At 35.2% G+C, this 27997-nt stretch overlaps 2 protein-coding genes across 6 annotated transcripts; one reads left to right on the top strand and one right to left on the bottom strand.

Annotated features, from left to right (window-relative positions):
• The first annotated feature begins 234 nt into the window (after positions 1 to 234).
• LOC105835181 (matrix metalloproteinase-14) lies at positions 235 to 25673 on the top strand. 4 transcript variants are annotated; one of them, XM_036287077.1, is made up of 10 exons: positions 235 to 1195; positions 10127 to 10250; positions 11931 to 12038; positions 13574 to 13728; positions 13821 to 14123; positions 14225 to 14360; positions 14455 to 14591; positions 14711 to 15031; positions 16369 to 16561; positions 22860 to 25673. In XM_036287077.1, the coding sequence occupies exons 1-10, from the start codon at positions 1061 to 1063 to the stop codon at positions 23009 to 23011; spliced, it is 1764 nt and encodes a 587-aa protein (XP_036142970.1). In that variant the 5' UTR covers positions 235 to 1060; the 3' UTR covers positions 23012 to 25673. The 4 variants fall into 4 exon arrangements, with proteins under 4 accessions (XP_036142970.1, XP_036142972.1, XP_036142971.1 ...); XM_036287079.1 differs by having other exon boundaries at positions 22529 to 22996; XM_036287078.1 differs by having other exon boundaries at positions 236 to 1195; positions 16369 to 16450.
• On the bottom strand, positions 25078 to 27924 carry LOC105835701 (O-glucosyltransferase rumi homolog). 2 transcript variants are annotated; one of them, XM_012679213.3, is made up of 6 exons: positions 27514 to 27924; positions 27213 to 27384; positions 26908 to 27070; positions 26487 to 26765; positions 26165 to 26397; positions 25078 to 26073 (listed from the first exon to the last, which is right to left on the bottom strand). In XM_012679213.3, exons 1-6 carry the CDS (start codon positions 27650 to 27652, stop codon positions 25884 to 25886), a joined length of 1176 nt encoding a protein of 391 aa, XP_012534667.1. In that variant the 5' UTR covers positions 27653 to 27924; the 3' UTR covers positions 25078 to 25883. The 2 variants fall into 2 exon arrangements, with proteins under 2 accessions (XP_012534667.1, XP_012534659.1); XM_012679205.3 differs by having other exon boundaries at positions 26908 to 27109; positions 27514 to 27923.
• Between the last annotated feature and the right edge of the window lie 73 nt (positions 27925 to 27997).

Raw genomic sequence — 27997 nt, forward strand, 5'->3', positions numbered from 1 at the left:
AAGTGAGGAATGATTTTGAGACTCGATTTTGACTGTAACTCTCTTGAGATGAGACTGAGGGGGGAATACGGGGAAAAATTTGTATTCTCTGAAATTTCATCCTTTGCACCCGATCTGACTAACTGTCGCGCATGTAAAGGCAGCAGAGCTACAACATGTACCTGCACGTGTAGAAGCGCCGTGGTGCGCGATTGGTGACCGTGGCCATCGCGGCTATGGTGGGAGATCTCGATAAAAGTCAGTGGCAGACTGATTACGATTCAGAGTAGCGGTGAACTCCGGATAGAGCAGACCCGCGTATCCGCGTTTTTCATCGGCTCTCCTCTTTGACGTGGATCATCCCAGTTGCCTATGATCCATCCTTATTATTATCGTTCCAATCTTTATTATTAATCTCTCTCTTTCTCTCTTTCCTTCCTCCCTTTCTTTGTCTTTTTCGTTCTTCGATTTCAAATTCATCGAAACAGATCCATCCCTACAAAAACTACAGAAGATCTTTGGAAAATCGAACGAGGTGTATATAAGACGCGTAAACGCGAATACGTCGAGAAATCACGTTTGAAAGGAAGCAACAGAGCGAAAGAACCCTAAGGCGAACCCACCAGCGAGGAAAACACCACGAGATCGATAGTGTTGTGGCAACCACGTTTAAGACCCCCAAGTACTCTGTCGAGAACTTACGTTGGAAACGATCAATTTCGAGGGATCGCTTGTTTTGCGAGGATAATTAACGCGAAAAGTAATGTCGGAAGTTCGATAGTTCTTATATAAACATATTTATTTAAGCAAGAAATTAAATAAAATTGGAAGTACGTATCATAATCTAATTGTCATTTGACATTGTAATTTTCGACAGTTGCAACGGGGTGTCTTTAAGAAACACGTGCAACGTATGCATTCAGTGTTATTCAGGGGGAGGGGGAGGTGTGTAAAGAAACGAATCGAGAAGCGCGTATGCCGTACTGTATACGGGCGAGTAAGTCACAGTGACCAATTCTGTTGCGGGAATCTAGCTTGACGAAGGAGTACGAGTTGGATCGAAAGCAGCTTCGTTAAAAATATGACGAGATGGATCGAATTTATTTTACAACAGCGAAGAGCCGATGTTCACCTGATATTGATAGCGCTCCTCGTTTTGCACGCAAATACGGAAGCGGCACCGACCAATGTAGTCATCAGCGACACCACTGCCGCGGTAAGAAAATTAAAATAATTACTTTCTCAAAAAATATACACAAAAAGAAAAAAAATATATACACAAGAGATACATAAGTTTATCGAGTTTGTTCAGTTCAGTATTGGCGCAAAATTATGTACACGTAGCAAATTTTGTCGCGAGATGCACGCCAATGTTCAGAAAAAAGGAAAGGAATGGTCTAGACGTCTTAGAGCGATGTAATTTTCACGATGCGTCATATATGAGTAATGCAAGATCACATTGCACGTATTCGCATTGCATTAGGAGTAACATTCCGGAAAAATGTTCATCTCCGAATGCTGGTACGATTACGTTGAGTATCAAAGCAAAGACTTTGCATTGTGCAAAGTCTTTGATTTGATACAATTTTACGTTTCTTCGAACGTTTATGCACTGTCACGCAAAAAGTTAGAATCTGCGTAATTAAGGCAAAACTCTAATAGTAAATTCTGTTTTAAATTAAGATAAATCACACATATTTTACGACACATATTAACGATAACAAACTTTATTAGCAATGTAGGTAAACTCATGGCCGAAAAATCATACTATATATTATCTGATGTTCTTGGATAGAAACATGACAGCTCTTACTTATTTCCAATTCAACAAAACGGACTACTGATTTGAGCAAATCATCACGATTTGGAATCACAACGAGAATTCGATGACTTGATTTCTTAATTCAGTTTTAATACAATTTGTAAAATGTACGCGCATACATATCCATCGAGAAGGTATGCAATTGATAAGAAAACACCAAGATCTTAACTTCTATAAGGATAACGTTTAATAATTCATTCTAATGCGCTACGCGTCATCGCACGATACGCTTGTTTACAAGATTGTAGAAAAGTCATTTGCAATGTCAAACAATAATTACTGTGTTAATAAGTATGTATATTTTTTAATGAAAAAAATATATCGCCACGTGTCTGTAAAATGTACTTCATGATCTCGTAAATGAAATTTGACGCACTCGAGACAGAAGCATTTTATCATTCTTTCCAATATCTTCCCAAGCTTCGAGATAATATTACAAGATTAGCAAAATTAAAAAAAATTATTTTCGTTGATAATTTGACAACCTGTTACTCTAATTCTCGGCAAGGTGTCAAATTATCGAATCAATCACGTTATGTTTCTTTCAGTTACGGTTTTCTCTCGTTAAATTATACTAGGAAATTGTAAATAATGTATGCTCATCAACACGGAAATATACTGTGGAGAGTCGCGTGTTGGCCTTTGTCACCGCAATCGTCATTGGATTCACAGTCTGAACACGGGCCAGCCGTCATTGGAATAATAACGATCTGATCATAGATATTCTCATCGTCGCTCGATCTAGCGATCATTCGCTCTTTTACATGTGGTTTTTTAAGTCGGCGGTGTCGATTTGGCATTCTTTCTTTTTTATTATATCGAAAAAGATTTATTTTTGTTTCGTAAAGGATCACATTTTCGATTTTACTGTTTTGTTTCGTTCAAATTAAAATCTTCGGGAATCTTCCGCTGTATTATGAGTATACGTATATGGATGGTAAAAGATCAATTGATTGGACGAAGATATCCTATCTATAAATCCAGTGTGTAGTAATGGAGTAACAGGATTTCCGATCGCGATGAAAGGTTTGGGTTCGGGTTTAATACAATACAACAATAATATTTTTGCGCGCCACCACATTTTTGCACAAATGTCACATAGTTCTTCGAACGTTTCGATAATTTTCAACGCATAAGCCGAAGAATAAAGCAAAGATGCAGCTCTTGCGTAAGTCGAAACACACTTATTTGTTCTTAAGCACGAGCGATATGTTAGCGATTAGCGTCGAGTACACGTGAGCGAGAAAGGCAAAAAATCAAGGTACGCGATTAGCGGTGCCGTGCGTCCGACAAACTCGCGAAGATGGATATACCTATTGATAAGACACGTACCAATAGTCAGTATTACAGATAATAAAACTTGGTTAATAAAACGGTCTTCTTCACAATAATCTTCTAAATAATCGAGGTTTAAATTGTTAGACAATAAACTTAAAAAAATAATAATAATAAGATAGACTGAAAGATTCGCTAGCGACAAATCGGCCAAATTTAAAAATGATATAAAGATATACGTTGAAGATGATTAAAAAAAAAAAAAAAAAAACCTTTCGTTATTAATCGATCATTGTGTGAAATAGCGCGCGCATATGCAAGTATAACCATCACGTGTCGAAGTGACTGTCTGATTTCTCGATGAAACCGCTATTTCTATTTCCGCGAACGCGTCTGTGTGATTTATGTAACTAAACACGTGGAATCCGCACGTGTACATCATTCGTTATGTAATGCACTCTACTAGCGGTTACTCTAAAAATTGTTTCTGCTATAATCCGTGTCGTGTCTAACTGTTAATCTTAATCCACTTAAACATCCGTCTTTTAAACGTTCCATTGACATTACTGTCCTACGAATGTATCTCGGTATCAAGTTGCTCCGAGTCCTCTGAGTGTTTTATGAATGTTTTAAACGTATCTATGTGCAAAACGTATCTTTAAAATTAACAACTGTGCCAATCTTTATACGCAGCATCAACCGAAACTCGAAACGATGGCTTATCGATAAAAAAAAAGACATTTGTCTCGTTTGCACCGTGATGACTCACGTGACGTATAATAAACTTGAATCGCGCGTCACTTGCGAGGTAGACTATTTCACTTCCGTGCCTGTTGAATCAGCGACTTTTAAGACCCTTTTCTATGAATCACTCGCTTTCATTTATCAATCTTGCGATATGTTTATAGATAAAATATTATTATTCAAATTTTTAATACTTTGTAAGCGCATCAATCTCCTATTAGGCAAGCACGATTGGTCGATACTTATCTACAAAAGTTTTCAGGAATAACGGAATAGTCGTAATAATACATAATGTCAAAAAGCTATCAAATTATTCTGCATTAATTGTACAACAGTCTAAATCAGTTGTTTTCCTTTCGATGCAACGTGACGAAACGTAAATAGATAAAATCACAAAGTGATAAGCGTCGTGCGTTTTGATTATTATTATTATTATTATTATTATTATTATTATTATTACTATTTATATACTCGATTCGTGATATTATTATCTATGATATCATTTTATGTGCTAATACATCAATTTAATAATTGGGCACATTATATGTATATATTCTAAAAATGGAAGTAAATTTGTACATTGTTGTAAAAATAACATGATCAGTGTAGTTTTGACGTAAATTTCTTATTTATAATTTGTTTTTTGAGTTTACGTCACTTGTATAAAGTATACAGACTATCGTGATATTACACACGGAAAAGTATATTGTACGAAGCAGCGGTAGATGGTCAGAGAATTATCGTTTATATTCAAACAACGCGTTCGCGAGAACAGGACGTGGAATACTGATGGCGTTTGCGTCGACAAAGACCTCTTCAAGGTCGATGCGATATTCGACATTTTTTTTTATGCACTCCTTTTGTTTATTATATAATTAATAAATTGGAAAATTACAATCGGACAGCATTGTTCGGCAATTAAAGTAAAAAACTGCTTTTCTCTAGGATTATATGTCTTTTTTTAAGTTTATCTTATTGTTGTCGAATATATGCAATACAAATTATTGCGAAATTTCCGATTCAAAGATTTAAATAAATAACAGTAAAAAATGCATTTAAGCTCTTATTGATCCTTCATACTCGTTAGAAAAATTTTATAACACATCCATTTTGTGTAACAATATTTATTGCTCAAATCAGTGTACACGAGCAATTGTTACTTCGTAATTACAAGAATAAAAAAAGAAATCTGGAGAAGTACTGCTTAAGACATTCACGGCGGAAATTTGTAAGAACGAAAAAAATTGAAAAATAGACAAAAAATTTGATTAATAAGTTGATATAACAAGCATGTACTAACTTGAGTTAAAATATGACTCATATTTGCTAATGCGCGCCAAATTCATAATGGCAACAATTGCTTACAACTACACCTACAATAAAAAGATGCGTTTTATTTTTTCACATTACAAGACAAAGCCACACGTCTACGATAATTTAATCTTTTAAATTTGTTTTTTTGTCCATCAGACTCATGCTTTCATGTTAGGCGGCTAGATATCTTAAATATCCCACACAGCACACTTTATCCTGAGGATATCCCTAGGTTATCGAGATATCCAATTGGACATATTGCAATCCCATGGATGTCCTACGGTTATTGCGATATCCCTCGGATATCTGGTGGATATTGCGATATCCTGTGCTGTGTGGGATCTATCGCGTAGAAGGCGATGAATAGCGAAGTCCTTATCTCTACTATTCCAAGCTAGGATGGAAAAATAAAATTGCTTGCAGCGAGCGCAAGAATTAAGGATAGTTTGAGCAATTTAGACATAGAAATGTATGCGTATGTGCATACACATAACATACATTATTACATTAGAATTGTGGATAATTTACGTGTTCAGTACACGTTTCTGAAGTTTAACTGAAAAGAAAGGAAAGAACTTTTATAGAAGGTGAACCAGGTTGTTATCATTGATAACGCGACAAGATAAAATACCGCGTGTACACAAACTCGATTATTTAGACATCTTTCATACGCACATCGGATACTCTTAGTTCTAGGCACAGCAAGTTGCGTGACTTCCAATGAAATCGTACGTGTGATAAAATTAGTCACAATGACGACATATTTATTAAACCATTATTGATAATCATAAAGAAAACAATTGAAATTGATCGAATTAAATTTATCGGTTTATCGTAAATACGATTCTGAGCAATATTCGGAAGAGACATTATGTTCCGTTAAGATAGAGTGGCTTGAATTTTCATTAGCATAAAACACTTGGCCTTTGCGGTATTCTGCTATCTACTAATCGTACAAGTCGACGGTTGACCTAGATACTACCTTCTATTTTCGTCAGTACTAAGTAAATTTTTAATCTGCTTTAAACACAAAAAATATAACAGAAGAATAAAAGATTAATGAGGTAATTAATTTATATATAATATTAATTTTGATAGTCGATTATATGATACGATATACGTTTTCAAGTAACGTGAAATTTCAATAATAAAAAATTCAGGTTATGGAAACGGGCGCACAATGTTTCACATGGGGCGACTAACGTATAACAAAATTGTTCGTCGCTCCAAAATGATTAGTAGGATTACGTATACGAAAGAGAAGATATGGAAATTTTTTTTCTTCATATTCAATTCTCCATATTTATTATAGCACAATGATAAATGTCTGACAGTATCCAAATAGACAAGATCATTAGCGCGTTCCTTGGCGCAGATTTTTTGTATTTTTTGTATTTTTAAAAGAATATTATCATATGTACCTTTGAAGAACAGATTCCAGGTAATCTAAAGTAAAAAGATATAAAACATTTCGTGCCTAACGCTAGTTTTGCTGTATAATTACGACAGTAACAATATATGTACAAAAAAAATTACAAAATTTTGTAAGCAAGATTTCTCTACGAGAAATGCATATAACGGTAAGAGATTTCTCTTGCTGTACTAAATTCGTTATATTAATTCATAAATAATGACATATGTGATTGCATAAAAATTCATACGACATCCGGTGACGTAATTAAGTGACAAATACTTAATCGGTTTTTAAGAAGATGGGTATGATATAACTAAAAAGGAATGAACTCCTGTCAATTGTCCACAGATGGAATAATTATCTTCCAGAGATACAACACTTTCTTCTTCCTTGCAAATAAAATTCCTATACTCTCTAAATTTTTTAGAGTGAAAATACTGCCACTCCAATTTTTTGAGTGATTTTTCACTCAATTTCGAGTGATTTTTTACTCTTAAAGAGTAGCAGTGGAGGTATTTTCACTCTTAAAGAGTGAAAAATCACTCAAAAAATTGGAGTGGCAGTATTTTCACTCTAAGAAATTTAAAGAGTACGTTTCGTCTTATAAAAAGAGGAGAAACGCTCAATATAAAAGTAACAAATAATCTTGCAGTAGGTGATTCGTTTTTTTTTAATTATACATGTGTGGAGAAATCTACTCTGGTTGCACTCAGTAGATTATTCTGATGCAATTCATGCGCGGTCATAAAATATAATTGTAACCAAGGTTTCAACCAATGCATTGTGCATCTTTCCGCATGTACATTTCCGGTTACACAAGGAACATCCGGATAATCATCGCGTGTATATATACCTTCCGTGCTCGAGGTAGGCATTAATAATTGTCTCCTTTATATTTAGTTACCAAACCGCCATAATTTATTCAAAATTCAACAAGCAATTTGAACATTTGATAATATAAGTATGTGTATATATAAGTATATCTATATACTCATTCATCTTTATATCCGTGAATTTTGCGAGTGTGCGCTTAGCTACGTACATACGCGTATACATATATATATATATATAAAATATGCCCCCAGACACATAGCGCAGATGCGCTACCAACTCCGTGTATGTACTTCACCCACTAGCAATTAATTCAAAACAATTGCTGCCAATGTCCGCCGATCAAAATGATCACTAGCCACTAGGAAGACCTTGAATTTCAGCGACACCTCTGCACCGTTGAGTCAAGGTATGATCGAATACGTGGAAAATCACTTGGCTGATTCAGTCACGTCATAGTATAACATACACATATATAATATATATAAGAGAGGAGACACACGCAAAAAGAGCGGAGGGGAAGGTAAGAAGAGAACCATTCACGCGTGACACACGCACGTGAATACGGGCACACTCCACTTACGTTCATTCATAAAAATCTCAACCTTCATGGAAGCTGACATGTCTAGAGTGAATTACAAAATTTGTAATTCGCAGAGATAATGAATCATTTTATTAGTTTTTTTCTGCTTAATTTCTTGCATGGTTCATCTTTCCTCATTTTTTCCATTTGTGACAAAAAGAAAAAAAATGCAAAAAATTCTAAATGAAATATTAAACGTATTTTGATTCGATCAGATGAAAGCGCAAAATTAACTGTTAATATTTATCCTAAGGTAAAGTTATCACCTAGTCTTACGAAAGTCCTTATCAACGAGATATGGTTCTGGAAATTCATAAAAGACGCACATTCTCTCTCTGTCTCTCTTATTTCCTTACGCTACAAAATTTAGTAACAAAATTCTGTTAAAAAAACATCAGAAAGTATGAATCAGTCTTCCAAGGCTATGCTTGGAAACTTTGCACCGCTGTTAAGAGATGCATCGGATTACTACTGCGAAAACTTTTGAATGAATGTACTCTTTATGTGTTTCTCTCCTTACAACGACATGACTCACACTGTAACTTCATAATTACACTATAAATCACCTTTCGTTACCAATCCAGAATTTACGGAATAACAAAGTCCGATCACGTTTCAACGCGTTCAAAGCTGTATAATTATCATACGAGAAAGAGTATCATAATTTTATATTGATTACGAGAAGTCACAATCTTTCCTTAAAGATTCTCCGCGTATACATATATATAATTCTGAAGTGAAATAAATTAATTTTTAAATAACACGTGAATACGCGAATAATATATAATAAAGAAATCAACGTGTAAATTCCGTCTTTTTTCGCATGGTTCAGCAACGAATATATTATATTCTGATGTGGTCATGCAATTCAATCAATGGAATGTTAATCGAGAGTATGCGTAAGTGACGTTAAATAACAGTAAATCTCATGATAGTTAGGTCAGTCCCCTCGTTTGGCCTGCTTGCCTAATCCACCTAAATCTAGGAACACGAGATTACTTTGATAATTCTCGCGTGACTTACATCAGGCTCCTTTGCGCAATGGTAATTTACGCTGGTTTTGATGGATTCTTCGCTTGAATGTTCAACATTATTTCTTATATAAATAGTTTTTAAAAATTTTATTCATTAATTGATAACTCATCTCGTTCTATTCAAAATTGCCACTCGGATTATCGAACGTAGTCTTTTAATGTAGAACATCGAATTTCGTCGTTATATAAACGCGCATTAGGAATACGCATACGTTTGTGCAGCAAACTGCTGGGATAAAAACAAAATCAATACAAAACTAGCACTGAGCTCCGAAAGAATGCACGCGATAGCAAATCGATTGGTTAGCTTTCCACGCAACAGTATTATCCTACCATTGCATTACATTAGAAACAAGTACTTGTCAAGATAGTTATTTTATGTGAATCTAGAACGCACGAGAGAAGCAGACAGCACTTTCCGTGCCCGATATAAGGGATGAGTCATTCTTAAGGAGGTAATCTGTACTTCGAACGTAACGTCATCCGAATTGGCTCTAATGATGATCTTCTGCGGGTCATATCGTTCTTGCGACACGCGTTTCTTCGCAAGAAAAGAGCACGTCTTGTGTAACATAGGATCAGTATATTTTAGATGGTGAATTAGAAATATGTCACGTACGATTGGCATTCGCACGTTGTGGAACGATAAGCGATGTGTGTATTGGCAAAAATCAAAGACTTTCGAAAGCAATCTGTATGACGTGGTACAGCTAACACGTGCAGAGATTTTCCACCTACGCAATTGTACAATTATAATTACATAACAAGTATAAACGATCGAAAAAAGACCGACACACTCGAGAGCGTCGGTAAATTTACACGCGGATAAGAAAAGTTCTCCTATCTTTAGTTATTCACCTTCGTAAAACTTCGTCAATGTTACATTATTATGACGTTAAAGACCGGACTTAAAGACCGGAGATTCTTAAATTTTTTGCGAAATAAACGCAAAAACTTTCTGTCTATAATTTCGCGATACAATATTTTTCTTTAATCCTAGAGTCAATAAGAAAATATTAGTACAGTAAAATTACTATAATAGAGAACAGTTGAACAATATATGCATAGATATACGTTGCATTGACAAACTCAAAAGAGATTGCATTAAAGTGCATGTTTAAATATTACAGAATTATCTGGCACAATACGGATATTTACCACCAATAAATCCGGAAAATGGTGCTTTTTTAAGCGAAGAGAAATTGACGGCAGCAATAGAAGAGTTCCAAGCGTTTGCCGGTCTTAATATAACAGGTAAGTTAAATCCTTCATTCACTTGTCTAAATTTTTCTTAAATATATACGTATGTGTGAATCGTATGTATAATTATAGGATGCAGTTGAATTTTTATCTATTATCCAGTTTTAACAGATCCATCACTACTGAGTTGATTTATGCGGAAAATTACAAAGAATGCGGTTATTCGGAGCTATATACGTATTTTTTTAAAAAAGGAAAAAGCATATTTTACGCGTTTACGCGTCCATTCATGTTCATATATTGTACAATGTCATATCACTCGAGAAATGATAACAGCGGTTCCCCCCCCCCTCTCTCTCTCTCTCTCTGTCGATGTCTCTCTCTCCTTCATACATTTAGACCGTTGATGATAATCGCTGAACAGCGATGATTCAGGATTCGATGAAACGCAAACCCAACGCTTCAGCCAGTGAGTCATTGTAGTGGCCCCGTCTCTGTAGTGGCGAGTAATTTTTTTAGGAAATTCTACTATAAGAATTCTTTACTATGAGACATATCAATCTGGAAAATACGTAAGAAGTTTAAAAAAAAAACTGTTTTGCAAGTTAAACTGCCATTAATAATTTTATGGATTCAATACAATTTTTTGAGATGTAGATTGTGAATATAAACTTATACATATATTGTATATGTGCATGTATATGTATTTATCGGATGGTCAATACTATTGAAAAAATATATCAAAAAATTAATGGAAGAAGTTAATGGGGAAAAATCAATGAGAGGGAGAGGGAGGGAGGGAGAGAGGGAGAGGGAGAGAGAGAGAGAGAGAGAGAGAGAGAGAGAGAGAGAGAGAGAGAGAGAGAGAGAGAGAGAGAGAGAGAGAGAGAGAGAGAGAGAGAGAGAGAGAAAGGGGAAGAGGAGCAAGCTTCGTCGATCATTCTAGTGATTTCGTACGACAATTTATGGCAGGACGAAACACAAGCAATGGAATTCAATAAAAAGCGAAGGTGAACGGAAGAGTGATCTAACTGTAAAATTGTAGGCCATCGGTAGTGGCATTATTCGAGAAGCGTATTTATCGGCCATAATCTACGCTGCGTTGTCGACGCATTTTATACAACTGCTAATGAATGTAACTTTTAAAAAGAAGTATAATGAAAGCGCACATAAAAATCCCGTGATTTTTACTTAAATTTTGATATTATTTTCCGCAATACATCGGTATTCATTACGATTCGGTGGCGTTCATTACAAGATTACCTTTTTCACGATAGAAGAAAGGTATTGAATAAAATGCAAAACGGTGCATTTATAAAAACTAATTCTACACGATACATTTCTCGCAAAATTGGAGCCCAGAAAAATATTGTATATATTTTATGCATATTATACATATATGTATGAAAAATTAATACGTGTACAGGGTGCGAGAAATAGACACGTGTATACGCGTAAGAGATCACCTAGATATATGCCTAGCATTAAAATACATCCGCCGACAGGCTATACTCTCAACAATCAATGTAAACAAGAATTCGAGCATTTTATTATTTTCACCACGCGATTATATGTACTCTGAAGATGATAGAAGGTGATAAAACGCAGGACATTAATTTTCGTAAAAAGCAAGCAACGCGTATTCTCGGCAAGGCTACATTCTCTTCTATTCCTCGGGAATAAACAATAAATATAATAGTAAATCTTCAAATTTATCTCGAGATTTTATTTCAGGTGAATTGAATGAAGAGACTGCTAAGCTTATGGCTACACCAAGATGCGGTGTTAAAGATAAAGTTGGACCAGCCGCCGATGGAAGATCGAAAAGATACGCTCTTCAAGGTGAGTAGAATCGATCGTGACAGAACGGTGTGCAGTAAGGCTTGACCGAAAAATCAACGAATTTCGTCACTTTGCGCGACTAATCGATTTTTCAATTGACAAATTGAAGAAAGTTTAATGCAACCGAGATTATAAACGTAACCGCGGAACATGACACAACTTTACGTTTGATCGATCGCGATTATCTAATCGACAAACATTTCCTACCGAAACTTGTAGAAAGTCAACGTAGTAAAATACAATTTCGTAAAATATTGGAAAGTTAGAAAAACTATAAGTATAGTCATTTGCATAAAATAACGAAGGAAAAAAACCGGTTACATATACGTATATACCACATAAATATGTCGATTATTTAATACATTACATTTAATACATCGGTCTTCTACAATGAATTTTACGAAGAGTCACGCATCCCGACTTCCCCCGTCGACTCGCTACCACTACGCGATATAGAGTCAGTCACCCTAAAACGGGTCACGTGGATCTATATCGCGATAATACTGTGTGTCGGATGTTCTAAATACATTCTAAATCAGCTATACGTGAATTCACCCGATTCAACTGTTGCATTTCGCTGCATTCATTTAGTGATAAAATGATTGTCGACGATCGAATTAACGAATCGTGCCTTTTTCGATAGATAAAATATCTTGTCAATTCTTGAAAATTCTTTACATTTGAAACGTATAACGTGCAGTTGTACAGTTCTCTTAGATTGTTTACATTTATATACGTTGAAACGTTCTGCTAAAAAATGCTTCTCGATACCTGACAAATATTAATTAATGTGTCAACGCTTCAATCGTTTTAATCATGTCGTATGTAAAAAGTAAAATAAAGAATCTTGGCAAAAACATACGTGTGACGCGAGAATAACAATAAAGCGATTGCAGATTCACGTGAGTTAACGGTGACTTTGAACCCTGGCACGTGCGCTTCATGTTTCAGTGAACTCTGAGCGCTATGAGTTCGGTCATGCGTGTATCTTATGGGATAGAATTAATACAAAATGTAACATACTCAGTGATAATCCATATAAGGTTATTATAACTGTGCTACATTCTTTCGTTTCGTACTTTTGGACTTCGTATAGTGACCAATATAGTGACCAATAATAGATGATTGCGTAAGAATCGTACGAGATGGTATATAATATAATTGTCGTATATACGCGCAACTGTTGTATAAATCGTAGGCTGTAGAATCGTAATAAGCACGTAACACGCAAGCCGCGATTTTTATTCCTACGGGTAATAAACAATTTACACGCCACGATGGAATAACGACGCAACAGTAGTAGATTCACCAACATCGGAACATCATACACGTATCACAGTGAAATCCTATAGCATAGACTCACGTTGGTACATTGACGTAACAGACGTGCATATGTTATTAGCTGCGGAAAAAAAACGTGCGTGTATGTGTGCGGGTGAACGAGAATGCATCAGAACATTTTTAAACAAAGCATAAATTCTCTCGCGTTTCTCTTCACGTGTCCCAACGTACATATAAAAAACGTTTTACCGTAGGGTCCAGATGGCGTACGAAGAATCTGACGTACAAAATTAGCAAGTATCCCACTGAACTGAACAAACAAGAAGTGGAAAAAGAAATCGCAAATGCGTTTGGCGTTTGGTCAAGTGCAACTGATCTGACATTTACCCGCAAAACAGGACATGAAAATGTAAGGTTCCAAAATCAATCGCGAGATATATTTATTATATTTATGCTTAATCAACGTGAATAATGTTTTCTAAAGAGAAGTGATTCGGTTAGGTTCACATTGAAATCAGATTCGAGGTAGGTGAGCATGGCGACGGTGATCCTTTTGATGGACCCGGCGGCACTTTGGCACACGCGTACTTTCCCGTATACGGTGGCGATGCTCATTTTGACAATTCCGAACGATGGACCATTAGAAATTATCGCGGTACCAATCTCTTTCAAGTCGCGGCTCATGAATTCGGGCATTCGCTCGGCTTAAGTCATAGCGATGTCAAGAGTGCTCTGATGGCACCTTTTTACCGCGGCTACGACCCACACTTTACTCTAAATCAAGACGACATCAGCGCGATTCAGGTATGCTCGAAGGCTAAACTAACTAAAATTTTCTGCTACTCGCGCGAATATAGCGTGGATACGTAGTGTAACTCACAAATAGTGATATGAAACTATTTCAGGCTCTATATGGAACGAAAACCAATTCGCGAAGACCGCGACCTTCGCCGCCTGCCGAAGAAGATCCAGAATTGTGTAAAGATCCTAAGGTTGACGCAATGTTTAACACGAAAGACGGCGAGATAATTGCATTCAAAGGTATGTACACGAGTTAATAATAATAAACTTTTATTAACAAAAATACAAGTTATAAAAAAGAGCAAGACTGTTAAGATATACTATGGAATTTCAGGAAAATATTACTGGAAATTAACGGACAATGGTGTGGCTAGTGGCTATCCTAGACGTATTAGTAGCACGTGGAAGGAGCTTCCGTCAAGTATAGATGCTGCATTTACATACAGGAATGGCAAGACTTATTTCTTCAAGGTAATTGCTTATCCAGCTATACGAGTGAGATCCAAAATTGATTTGGGTTTTTTTTATATTACCGTATCAATATTGTTTAATTTGTGCAAATTTTATTTGTTGCAATTATTTTGATTTAGGGTACGCAATATTGGAGATATATTAATACAACTATGGACGGTGACTATCCAAAAGAAATTAGCGATGGTTTTACCGGAATTCCGGATAACATCGATGCAGCTACTGTCTGGACTGGAAATGGCAAGATTTACTTTTACAAGGGTACGAAATTCTGGCGTTTCGACCCGGCGTCGAAGCCACCAGTAAGAAGTAACTATCCTAAACTCATTCAAAATTGGGAAGGCATACCGAATCACATCAACGCGGCGGTAACCTACAAAGGTTACACATACTTTTTCCAAGATAACGCTTATTATCGATTCAATGATCGGATGTTCAAGGTAAGTACGATGAATTGCAAATTAGTCATTTATTGTTACGTATTTCTAGAAGTTACAAATGATAATGTACTTTAGTCCATACTAGAAAATAATCTCAAACTAACGTCGAGAACATAACATTTTTTCTTGCTCTCACCCCCCTCCCTCGAGAGAGAGAGAGAGAGAGAGAGAGAGAGAGAGATGAGAGAGAGAAGAGAGGAGGAGGAGAGAGAGAAATAGAGAGAGAGAGAGAGAGAGAGAGAGAGAGAAGAGAAGAGAGAGAGAAGAGAGAGATCTCTTCTGCTCTCTCTCTCTCTCTCTCTCGCTCTATCTCTCTCTCTCTCTCTCTCTCGTTATCTCCTCTCTCTCTCTCTCTCTCTCTCTCTCTCTTCTCTCTCTCTCTCTCTCTATCGCTCTCTCTCTCCTGCTCTCAGCGCTCTCTCTCTCTCTCTCGGCTCTCTCTCTCTCGCTCCTCTCTCTCCTCGCTCTTCTCTCCTCCTCTCGCTCTTCCTCGCCCTCTCCTCCCTCTCTCTCTCTTCGCTCTCTCTCTCTCTCTCTCCTACTCTCTCTACTCTCTCGCTCTCTCGCCTCGCTCTCTCTCGCTCGCCTCCTCTCTCTCTCTCTCTCTCTCTCTCTCTCTTCTCTCTCTCTCTCTCTCTCTCTCTCTCTCTCTCTTCTCTCTCTCTCTCTCTCTCTCTCTCTCCTCTCTCTCCTCTCGCTCTCTCTCTCTCTCTCGCTCCTCTCTCTCTCTCTCTCTCTCCTCTCCTCTCCTCTCTCTCTCTCTCTCTCTCTCTCTCTCTCTCTCTCGCTCTCTCCTCGTCTCTCTCTCGCTCCTCTCTCTCTCTCTCTCTCCTCTCTCTCCTCTCTCTCTCTCGCTCTCTCTCCTCTCTCGCTCTCTCCTCTCTCGTCTCTCTCTCTCTCTTCTCTCTCTCTCTCTCTCTCGCTCTCTCTCTCTCTCTCGTCTCTCTCCCCCTCTCTCTCTCTCTCTCTCTCTCCCCTCTCTCTCTCTCTCTCTCTCTCGCTGCGCGCGCGCTCGTCTCTTCGCGCGGCTCTCGACTCTCCGCTCTCTATCGTGCTCGCTCCATTATCGCTCTCGGTCCGACTTCTCTAATCGCTTCTCTCTCTCTCTCGCTCCTCGCGCGCGCTCTTCTCGCGCTCGCTCTCTATCTCTCTCTCTATCTCTTCTCTCTCTCGCGCTCTCCATCGCGCGCGCTCTCGCTCGCGCTGCGCTCTCTCGCTCTCTCTCGCTCTTCTCTCTCTCGCTATCTCTCTAGAGAGAGAGAGAGAGAGAGATTTTACAATTTCATAACATCTATGAGATTATATTATATAGAATAATTATTTCTTGCATTTATCAGGTGGACGACGCTGATCCCGCCTTTCCAAGATCAACAGCGTACTGGTGGTTCGGGTGCAAATCCGCTAACAGAGGAACACTAGGTAATGATCATTGGCCATTCGCATTTACCAGTAATCTGGACGTGGCCGATACTGATACACACGACGATTACGGTAGTCTTGACAGCGTTGGCGACATCATTCTAGACGCAGGTACAGGATCTTTATCGAATCCTGCCTAGCCTAAAAAAAAATGCTAAGATATCCATTGTCCGCGATAATACTGACCTTAAATTAAATATTTTAAAGTAAATTTATCTCTATGAAGAATAGCTGTCGATTTTTCAATAAATTTATAAAGTTAATATCCCCGTTTTCTTTATATTTTATCACATATTTTATTCTTCGGCTTTTATCAACGTATCCGTTTATTGTTATTGTACTTATTAATTGCCATTAATATGCCGTTAACATGTTGTGTACGTAACAATGTTCCAAGAACAACGAGATGAATAAATTTCCGCGAATTCGCATGAATTGCGCTTCCTTTAAATTAATGTCTTGAAGAATCGCGACAGTGGATACTTGGTAATTTGTTTCGCTCGTTCTAATTTGCTGAAAATAATCAACGTGGAAACAAATAGTCCCCTTAGGAGGCAGGCAGGAAGCACGATATTAAAAACTTTGGTGTCTCGTATACCTGGCTATAATACTAGGGCTAAACATTGCGTGAAAAGACACGTGCATGCAATACTTAAAACATAGAGAGAGAGAGAGAGAGAGAGAGAGAGAGAGAGAGAGAGAGAGAGAGAGAGAGAGAGATGCTGTAACGCTGTAGCATGTCTTGTGAGATATTACGAACATGATGATTTCAAATGACTCTTCCATATCTCGTGCATTTTATTGAGTCACAGATTCTGAATATCACAGATGTGACGTAACGCATACATTCGCTGCATAATGAAACGTATTTTGAACATAACCAAACGTATCATAATTCAAACTCTATATATCGACATGGAAGTTATGAAATTAAGTAATTGAAACATGGAAAAATTAAGTAATGCTTGCACGATTGGTCTATACGCATAGAAACATCACGCATACAGCATAAGATATCATAAGCATAAAATACACAGCATAAAATATCCATCAGATATCCGAGGGATATCGCCGTAGGACATCCATGAGATTGCAATATGTCCAATTGGATATCTCGATAACCTGGGGATATCCTCAAGATAAAGTGTGCTGTGTGGGCACTGACATTATATGGACCATTCTATGCCTATTCACATCACTAATCAAGCTCAATTGAAAAGTATAAAATCACATTAAGGGGATACTAAACTGCTCTGTTTTATCACTAATTTTTTGGACACCAAAATCTTTTTATTGATTGCATGGAATCGAAAATCCTTCTCCAAAATTAAAGTACAGATAGTAACGGTGCGCTGCGATCAATTTCATACAAAACAAAAGAAAATTAGAAAATTATAGTTTTGTTATCGACTTCTGTAGTCGACTCGTGAAAACATTTGCTGCGTATAAAAATTTTAGACTTTGTACGTATAAAATAAGCATAAGGCGCATTTTGAATTTTAGCAAAGAACAATACTGTGCTTTTAGAATAAGCCTAGGAACCTTAGAAAAAAAGTTTTCTGTGTTTAAGGGGATCGATATCTGTTTTATTGACAAAATTGTACAATTTGTTCCAAAATCCTTCTCCACAATTAAAGTATAGACGATAACAGTGTGCGGAATACATAAACTTTAATTCTGGAAAAGGATTTCTAAATCTATAAAAGAAATACATACAAAATTTTGTTAATGACGTGCCTAAATGACTCTACATTATCGACCTCGATCAAGTTTGACGAGCAGTTTAGCATCCCCTTAATTATAGTTTTGCATTCTATCAAGCTAAATTAACATTTATATGTACATAACACATTAATTTATTAACATTATGATTTATTAACGCGTATTTGTTAACGTTTCCCGATAATTTTAATCATATAATCGCTAATCATCACATCGCGTATTATGGATTTGTGCGTTTTAAATTTGTCAAAATCATAACTTACATTGATTCTGCATCAATTAGCGAAAAATAATTTCATATTTTGTTGATACTTTAAACTTTATTTTATGCTAAAGCCCAGAGTATTTATTAGCCAGGCGACGGATAAGAACAAAGAACTTTATTTCTAAAAACACCGACATTAAAGAGTAAGTGGTGATCGCGCAAAAGGTCGCCGTATATCATCGTCGCCGCATCCAGTTTGACAAGACAAGAGTAAATATATTCTAGAAATAAGAATGTTTTTTTGTACATTCTCCCTCTTTTTCGTTGCCTCGCTTACATGAACGGCTTTCATTCGTTGATTTATTAGCATATTACGTTACGTTGGCACAGTATTTATGTCTTTTGTTTTTTTACTTCTTTACGCGCATTCTATCTCTCTATTTTTGTCCTTTCTTAGAATATGAGACTTTTATATTACTAATACATCTATAAAAAAAATAGCACTTATGTAAAGCATGAATCGCTCTCCATGTCTTGCAGCATTAATCATAACTTAAATAACACATGTAAAGAATATAGTAGATAACACCAAAGTTACACATCTCATTAATCAACACACGCACCAACTTATTATAAAATCCATGCACGTGAGAACACACGCGTGCACTTGCACACGAGCGTGAAACAGGGAAGTGCATGAATCACTGCCATTGGCAGTTGCGTTGTTTGGAACTTAATCTAGTATAAAATTTTTTCGACAATTGTTCTTTCTAACAACGTTGATTCTAACGGAAAATCCTGAAACTTGATATCCTGATTTTCGTCCTTTTCTTTTTTCTACATATTACTTTTTCTCACAAATAATTTCTTAAATAGTCTTTTTACACGCACGTCTTATTGCACAAGTATTTAATCCTTAGGTAACCGTCGTGCCTATCAAAAATTAACTTTAGAGACAATATATTTTTATGTTTTTATGAAACGCACTGAATCGCATAATCTCTCCCTCTTTCTTTATGACTATATTCCATTGATGGGATTTTATTAGAAAATGCACTCTTGACTCATGAGACAATCTAAGTTTTTCTACTTCTCTCTTTCTCTCTCTCTCTCTCTCCCTTCCTCTCTTTCTCTCTCTTTCTCTGTATTCATTCTCCGTGCTCTATTTCATCAATGTACCTCTTATCTAGATTAGAGTCACCGCACAAGCTTTTTCGTAACGCATTACGTTACGTTAAGTAACGTTACTCCACAAACCTAAGTTCGTATTAAAAATTAAACTTAAATCAACGCACAAAGAAACTTTTAATTCTTAAGTTCTTACATTAAGGATTTCTTTGTGCGTTGATTTAAATTAAATTTTAAGTACAAACTTAGGTTCATATGAAGTACTTAACGTAACGTCCCCGTTGAAAAGATGAGATGAAAATCCAGATGGTTATGTACACGTATGTGGATTTCCATGGTTTTGTATGGATTCCATATAGATAACTATATGGAATCCATAAAACCATCTAAAATCCATGGAAATCCACATACGTGTGGATAACCATCTGGATTTCTATCTCATCTTTTCAACGGGGGTAACGCGTTATGGAAGAGTTTGTGCGGTGACCCTTATTCTTATATACTTATGTACGCCAAATGATAAATGTAACGATCACTCAGGATGAGAATCTAATAAGAGAAACTCGGAACTAACATACAGTGTTTCGAAAATTTGCAAATTAAAGTAGCACAGCAATAAAGTTGTTAAAAAATTAAGTAAAATAAAGTTAGTTAATTAGATTTGAGTTCAAGAAATGTTTGTTATTGGCCAGCTTTAAAGTTAAACGTAATTCAAAGTTATGTTCAGTAACACTATCCGAGAACCTCTATGTATCATTTTATCTTTGTTACTGAACATTAAGGGTCACTTGCACCAAGCTCTGATTAATCTAATCGTTGATTAAAGGATTATCAACTTGAGAATATGTAATAGCATCTCCCCGAACGCACCCTTAATCACTTGATATCAGGGACCCGGACCGCACCGAAACCGAAACCGATAACCGGTTCATAACCGGTTTTTTAATCGGACCAAAACCGTAAATCACAACTGAATTCTGCTAAATTTACAGCACCGGAACCATAACCGGAAACTATTAAATTTTTTTAGGTTTACGGTTTTTTTCGGTATATTTTTTCGGTTTTTTAAATTTACTTTTACATAATATTTTTATATTTTTAATTTAAATTTTTTGTCGTTTTTTTTATTATTATTTTTACTTAATAATACTTCGAGTCTAATTGAATATTACTGCTTCCTATATCTAACTGGTTTTAATGTGACATCCTTGAACTGAGATTGCAATTATGAAATTGCAACAATCGTATGTGACATGAACATAGTGTTTTCTATTAAAACTTTTTTTAGTTTAGGATGTACTACAGCGTACCATATTAATTTTATTACCACTGCATTTAGTCTCATTACTACATATTTGTATGTTTTTTTTATATAAAGTGTCCCGCATCAGATATGCAATATTTCATGAAAAGATAGACGGAATCAAGGTGAACATAAAAGTCCACTATAGTTTTTGAATATCTCCAATGATAGCCGAGATATCAATTTTTTAAATTGTACAAATGAGAGCACACCGAGGAAAGCGCTGAGCCGCTCAAGTTGCCGCCGATAGCTACTGACTGACACAGTAGTGCTATAGCTTGAGCGACTCAGCGCGCTCTTATTTGTACAATTTGAAAAATTAATATCTCGGCTATCATTGGAGATATCCAAAAACTATAGTGCACTTTTATGTTCACCTTGATCCCGTCTATCTTTTCATGAAGTATTGCATACCTGATGCGGGACACCCTGTATATATTCTGAATATAAAAAATTATTGTACATATTTTGCTTATTACTCTTTATTTGCAACTTTTAGGATTTTTGTCTAACTACTCATACTTTTTTTGCCTTTTCCTCTTATTTCTTTTATTTAATCATCTTTTTTAGAAGCAATAGATTTATTGGTAGCACAATTTAAATTGATTCTTTTATTCATACGTAAATAATTTTTTATAAATTATTATTAAACATTATTAAATGTTATTAAATATTATAATATTTAATAATATATTAAATATTATAAATTATTAAATATAAATAGAAATTACGTAATAATTACTATTACATAATTACTTATTAAATAATATTAGAAGAACCGGAACCGTAACCGAAAAAAACCAAAAAAAACCGTAATTAAACGGTTTTGGATTTTTGTATTTGCCAAGAAACCGAAACTGAAACCGGTTTTCAAATCTTTTTATTAAACTGTAACCTTAACCGAACCTTAATTTCATTCGGTCCGGGTCCCTGCTTGATATTACAAACTAATTTGTATATTAACATTTTGATGTATTTAGTGGTTGAAACAAAATGACAAATGGCTTTCTTTTGCAATGACGATTGCAACATAATTATAATTTTTTGAACAATCGTACTTTTAGCTACTCTTATAAACGTTATTAACAATTAAAATTTAAAATTTCACTTCTCTTCCAAATCAGGCAGCCATATCGAATGAAAATAGTGGCAAATATTATCTCCGCGCGCGCGCGCGCGCGCGCGCGCACACACACACACACACACACACACACACACACACACACACACACACACACACACACACACACACACACACACACACACACACACACACACACACACACACACACACACACACACACACACACACACACACACACACACACACACACACACACACACACACACACACACACACACACACACACACACACAGACTCTCTCTCTCTCTCTCTCTCTTCTCTCCGCCCCCCCTCCCCCCCTCTCTCTCTCAGGCTGTGTTCTGATATTTAATACTGAGATTTTTAGTACTGACAGTAATCGAACGCCAAAATTAATTGTTTGCCCACTAGTAAAAATTCTGCTTATTTGGATACAAAACAAGTAGATAAAAATTACGCATTTTGTGAATAGCACTAAATACTCTGCGATTGTAAACAATTTGAGCATAAAACTAAAAGAAAAAAAAATTAAAAGGAGACTCACCTCTCGCGAGTCAATCAGTCAATATGATCCACCAGTTCCACCCGTATTAACCGGGAGTAATCACCTTTTCCAGACGACAACAATGTACATCCCGAATTCGGGAAAAAGTGAACGGTCAAAGTGGCGCGACCCACGGCCGATACACGTGCCAAATATCCCGATTATTTACTTGTGCGCGGAAAAATCAAATAAAGTTCCAAACAACAACGCAAGAACGACAACAACAACAACAACAACGTCAACTGGTAACGACAGGGAAAGCGAGAACGAGAGGGCTAACGACTGGCATCTCCGTGCACCCTGTTTAACCTGTACTGTTTCGCGCTCTCGAATGTGCGCACGTACACGTGCATCCAATCGTATCAGTATTACGTGTCACTGTGACTCTAATTTGAATTCGATAGGAGGAACCGACGAACTCGTCACATCATCGAATCACGATCATGGAAACTCTGGGGCATCCACGAAGTTTCTACATCCACTGGAAAGGACGCGGCAGCTTCTGCTGATTAGCATCGTGACGGTGATCATCGCGAGGTTTGTAGTGGCTACGTAAAGGCAGCGTTGATGATATTGAAACTCGATCTAATAATCGGTATATCGAGGCTGATGCGACCAATGCGACCAATCGATACCACAATATTTTTTCCCATTTTAAAAAATGGTGAATATCGCTCCAAATTGCCGATCCTGCCGATTGTTGACGCGGTGCGCTCTCAGGAACTTGCGCTCCCTTTGTAAATTAAGTAGATAGCTAGAAAATTACGACATATTTCTGCCATGATTAACCTATTGAGAATTGCATCGCTGCGCAACATTATTAATAGATAATGCGGCTGTATAGCATATGTATTTCAATTTACACATATTTTAGAAATGCAAGCCCGCGCACGTGATAATGTGTGCATTCGTGTGTGTATGTGCGCGCGCGCACGCATACACACATACTATTATACTATCTTGAATGATGTTTCACGCGCAGTAATGTAACATATAGAACGTTCTACACTGCCTATTTATTCGCGTGTCCATCATTTATAAAGACTTTGCAGCACTTATTGGTTCGATTTGATCGCAAAGTGCTTAAAAAATAATTAAGATATTGCAACATGACAACTTATAATTAATAATCGGATTTTTCTTTACTGACAATATTGTAAAAAATTCTTGTTAATCAATGAAAGTGTTATGTGAATATTATAGAATCTTCTACTTGTGTAATGTAAGTGCTAAAATATTTTTTGTAACACTAAACAATTATAGCTCTTGTATTATTTTTATTCGATATCTAATCTAATTTACACGCGCGCAATTCATTTATACATATGTATATAAATATAATATCCGTATCATCGTTGCTGCAACTATGGTAAAGTGACTGTAATCTACGCGCAAGTGCCTTCCAAAGTATTTTTGTAATTTATACAATTCCCTGAAAAGGATTGTAAATGCTAGATCAATTTAAGCGCAATTTTTTTTTCTATGCGTACGTCATTTCAAACCAAGCGTTTTTGTTTCTATCATGCGATGTTATGCATGTTGAAGAGAATTCTTATTTTCATTATTAACGTAAGCGCACACTTATACATATACCCCGATAGGAAAAGATTTATAAAATTGTATGACAAAATATTATAAAAGATTTTATAATCTGTCATTATGAGGGGATAGTTGAGAAAATAGATGTAGAAACATTAACCTTTTATAAAATATTAATGTTTGGCAATTAAATTTTGAAATATGTTGGCATAACAATAGCGATATGGCGAATCATTTTAACAGCACATTTGCAAAATTAAATTTAGAAATAAATTGTGCAATAATCGAGAAAAATATTTCAGTCATAACATGTTTAAAACATTAAGAAATATAATTGTGCATAAGACTCACATTATTCCCCAATTATTCCTAAATTATGATGCACAACTATTAAAACACGGAAATGTGTAATATTGCATGTTTCAATATTTGTGCATTATAATGTAGGAATAATTTAAGAGTTTCTTAAACGGACGAACTATTCTGTCAGACAAAGTGCTTCTTTTAATCTTTATTAAATGTCTAGTGAACAAGCGATATTTGTTAAACTCATTGTAATACCTTTGATATTAATTTTGAATTAAATATTGAAGTTAAATGCTGTAAATATTGCACATTATTATTGCTGCATTATATTGTGAATATATTAAAGGATTATGTGATAATTTTAAATGCTGAAATAATCGCAAAATATTTGTTTTAATATTTGTCTAATTTTTAACAAATATTATTTAAGAATTATATTCTGACAAAACTGTTGCGTTTTGGCAAATTATCTTGGCACAATCTTTAATGCCATTATTGTGCAATGTTTGCAAAATCTTATCGGGGTATATGCAGAATATCCAAAAAGTATTTTAAAAAACTACAAATTGTCAGATCTCTGACATTAATGGTGCTGTATATATAAGAGTTTACATATCTATACAGTTCTTATGTGTATATTAAGTGCCTTTTCCTTTCCTAGGTTTTACATAATAAAAGTGCACTTTAAGATGTGTTTAGTAAAAACATGTATAATCATCCATTTGACAGAAAAGGAAGCTACAGCAAGAAGCAATTACACGTCAAAATTTTTATTGTTTAGTAGTGATAGATGTTAAAATAGCAATATTTATGGGACATTTCCTACATTCTTACATTTTAAAAAGTATTTTAATGTCTAAGGCCGGTACTCACAGTTCTTACATTATATTCTAGATTATTTTAAGTTTATCTTTAGATTTTGTATGGATTATTTTATTGATTACAGAGTATCTGAAGATAAACTTAAGACGATCTTATATTTAAGAGTAGGAATATCGGCCTAATACTGCGAATGTTTAATCAGTACTTAATTGTTAAAGATTATACTTAGCCTTATTAACAGAGTACAAGAAGAAAGGCTTTACAATTTTTATTAATACTAAATAAAAAAATTTTTATGCAATACAAAATTAATTTTTTATTACACAATATTGTTTTAAGTTAGTTAAATGGTCAACTTTTAAGACAGCTAAAACGTTATTATACAAAACATATTTAATTGCGCAACGCCTTTCTTTGTGTTACTACTGACATTAGGGTATTAATAATTCATATTGAAACTTGCCACGCTATTATGTCGTGCCTTAAATAAAATCTCGATTGTATATTTTTCATCGTCATAAAAATATTATTAATAAATATACATAAATTTATTTTAATTATTTCAAATTTTTAACTGCATATGTGCACGCACACACACGCACACACACACACACACACACGCGCGCGCGCGCGCGCGCCCGCGCAAAAATACGAGGGAGGAGGGAGAGGTTATTTTATATTTTTCTACATTAGCTAAGAAGATATAGAGTAATTTGGATAATGTAAAATTACCATATATTACTATATTTACTAGTTCCTCTCTATAAGATATTTATGAGATCTTTCTGTAATAGTGGCTTATATGTTACAAGTTTGCCATAACTTTTAAGAAGTTGTTTCCAAAAATATGTAATATCTGACATTCGCAAATTATTCCATATAAAATCTCTTCCGCGATAAGCAATCTTTTTTGATAGATCATCATTGTTTCTCGCAAATTCAATCAAATTCCTGAAAAAAAAAAGATAAGAAAATAGATTGAGACCTTTAATTTCCGAAAGATATTAATAACAATATAACAAGATTAGATGTAATATCTTACTCTAACTCTTTTTGATCTGCATTTTTAGAAACAGGTATGTAATGAATCCATGGTTTCATAGCATAATAATAAAATTCCATCCACTCGTCGCCGACGTGAAGGACCAATGATCGGCATAAAAATAAATGTTTGAATCGAAAAGAAGCTGCCACACCTCGAAAATTGAATAAATATTTATATGCACAATGAGATTCTAAAGACACCTCTGGCGCTGGTTCTACATACAAAGTGTCCTAAAATTAAGTTAAAATTTATTTTATATATTTGCATCGTATAAAATCTAACAATTTAGAATTTTTGAAAAAAAAAATATAAATAATACCTCATTAGATTTCCATGCTTGATTCTTAGTATATTGAGCATCCACCAAATAAGATTTATTACGACTTAATAAAATCAAGTTGTCGCGTTCCAAATTCGTTCTGGATCCACGAAAGAATCCTTTACTTTTTTTCTTTTCCCATGGAATCTCTAAACTCGCCTTATTTAAAGATTTACGATGTTGGTCCCATCTGCCAAGACCACGGGGATACAATGATATAGCTGGACCACCTTCCCAAAATGTCCATGCTGGATACATAATATCATAATATTGTGGAGTCTATAAATACATTTTGCAAGCTGCATAGTTCTTATTAAATTCAACAAGCAAAATGTGGTACATAATTGGATATTATATGTGTAATAGCACTTATTAAAATTGGTTTGTTTTTGTTTAAATAGATAAAAGAATTAACCCTCACCTTGCTAAATGAAAAAATGGGCAAGGCATTCCCAAAATATTCACTGGATTGAGGATAATCTCTGGTATTTATCACTAAATCCATGTCTGATAAATTACCAATTACTTTTAATAAGAAATGTTCAATTCCAGCACATCTGGCTGGAAACATACAGTCTTTTTCTCTGTATAATTTACCTTTTATTATTTGATAAAATATACCTCTGTGTATGATTACCATAAAATTGAGGAAATTTTAATTAAAACAAAAGTTGAAGAAATATAATAATGTTAAGTCATCGATATATTCCATACTGCTATAGATACCTAGTTCTAGCAGCTTGAATCATTTCTTCGCTTATGCCCTTTGTTCTGAAAGGCTTTAGGTCTTGAAGGATGACATCTTTAAAGCACTCATCTTTCGTATTATTGCATTCCTTATAGTTTTTCTCTGCATTTTCAATCGCTACTAGATATTTCTTATATCTTTCATTTGTTTCTAAGAATAGAAAAAAAAGTAGTAGGTACATTTATATATTATAATACAATATTTTATATCATACGACATCGTAACACTTAATATTCTACAATTATTATAATTTCAATCTAAGGTTTTACAAACGTTTACCTTTTGCATACAATGAAGATTTTTGTTGATCAATTTCACTTTTTTCGCAGATTTTTGTTGCATCATTATCTACAAAACAAAATTGCTCTTTGCACAGGTAACCGACAAAAGTTGTAAAAAATAAGACTAACGTTAACATATTTTCTTAACCCAATTTGACAATCCAAAGTATGTATGACATCATATGATATATAAACACCTTTATATATACATGGAGTATATATACATGGAAAAGGAATTGCTATGGTTTCACCACGAAGTAAGACTAAGGAGACTTATCTTCTATAGTGCAGAGCGAAAAAGTTGGTCACAAGAAATGTTCCGTATGTGGCCAGGTTTGTCAAATGGAAAAACCTGGACCATTTCGTCGCCATCTTGAAATTTGTATATGTACATGGTATTACGTTTAGTTGAGTTAGTAATGAGTAAGTGTGTGTATGTAGTGTTTCATACACACACTTACTCATTACTAACTCAACTAAAC

Source organism: Monomorium pharaonis, chromosome 5 (genome assembly GCF_013373865.1).
Source record: "Monomorium pharaonis isolate MP-MQ-018 chromosome 5, ASM1337386v2, whole genome shotgun sequence".
NCBI lineage: Eukaryota > Metazoa > Arthropoda > Insecta > Hymenoptera > Formicidae > Monomorium > Monomorium pharaonis.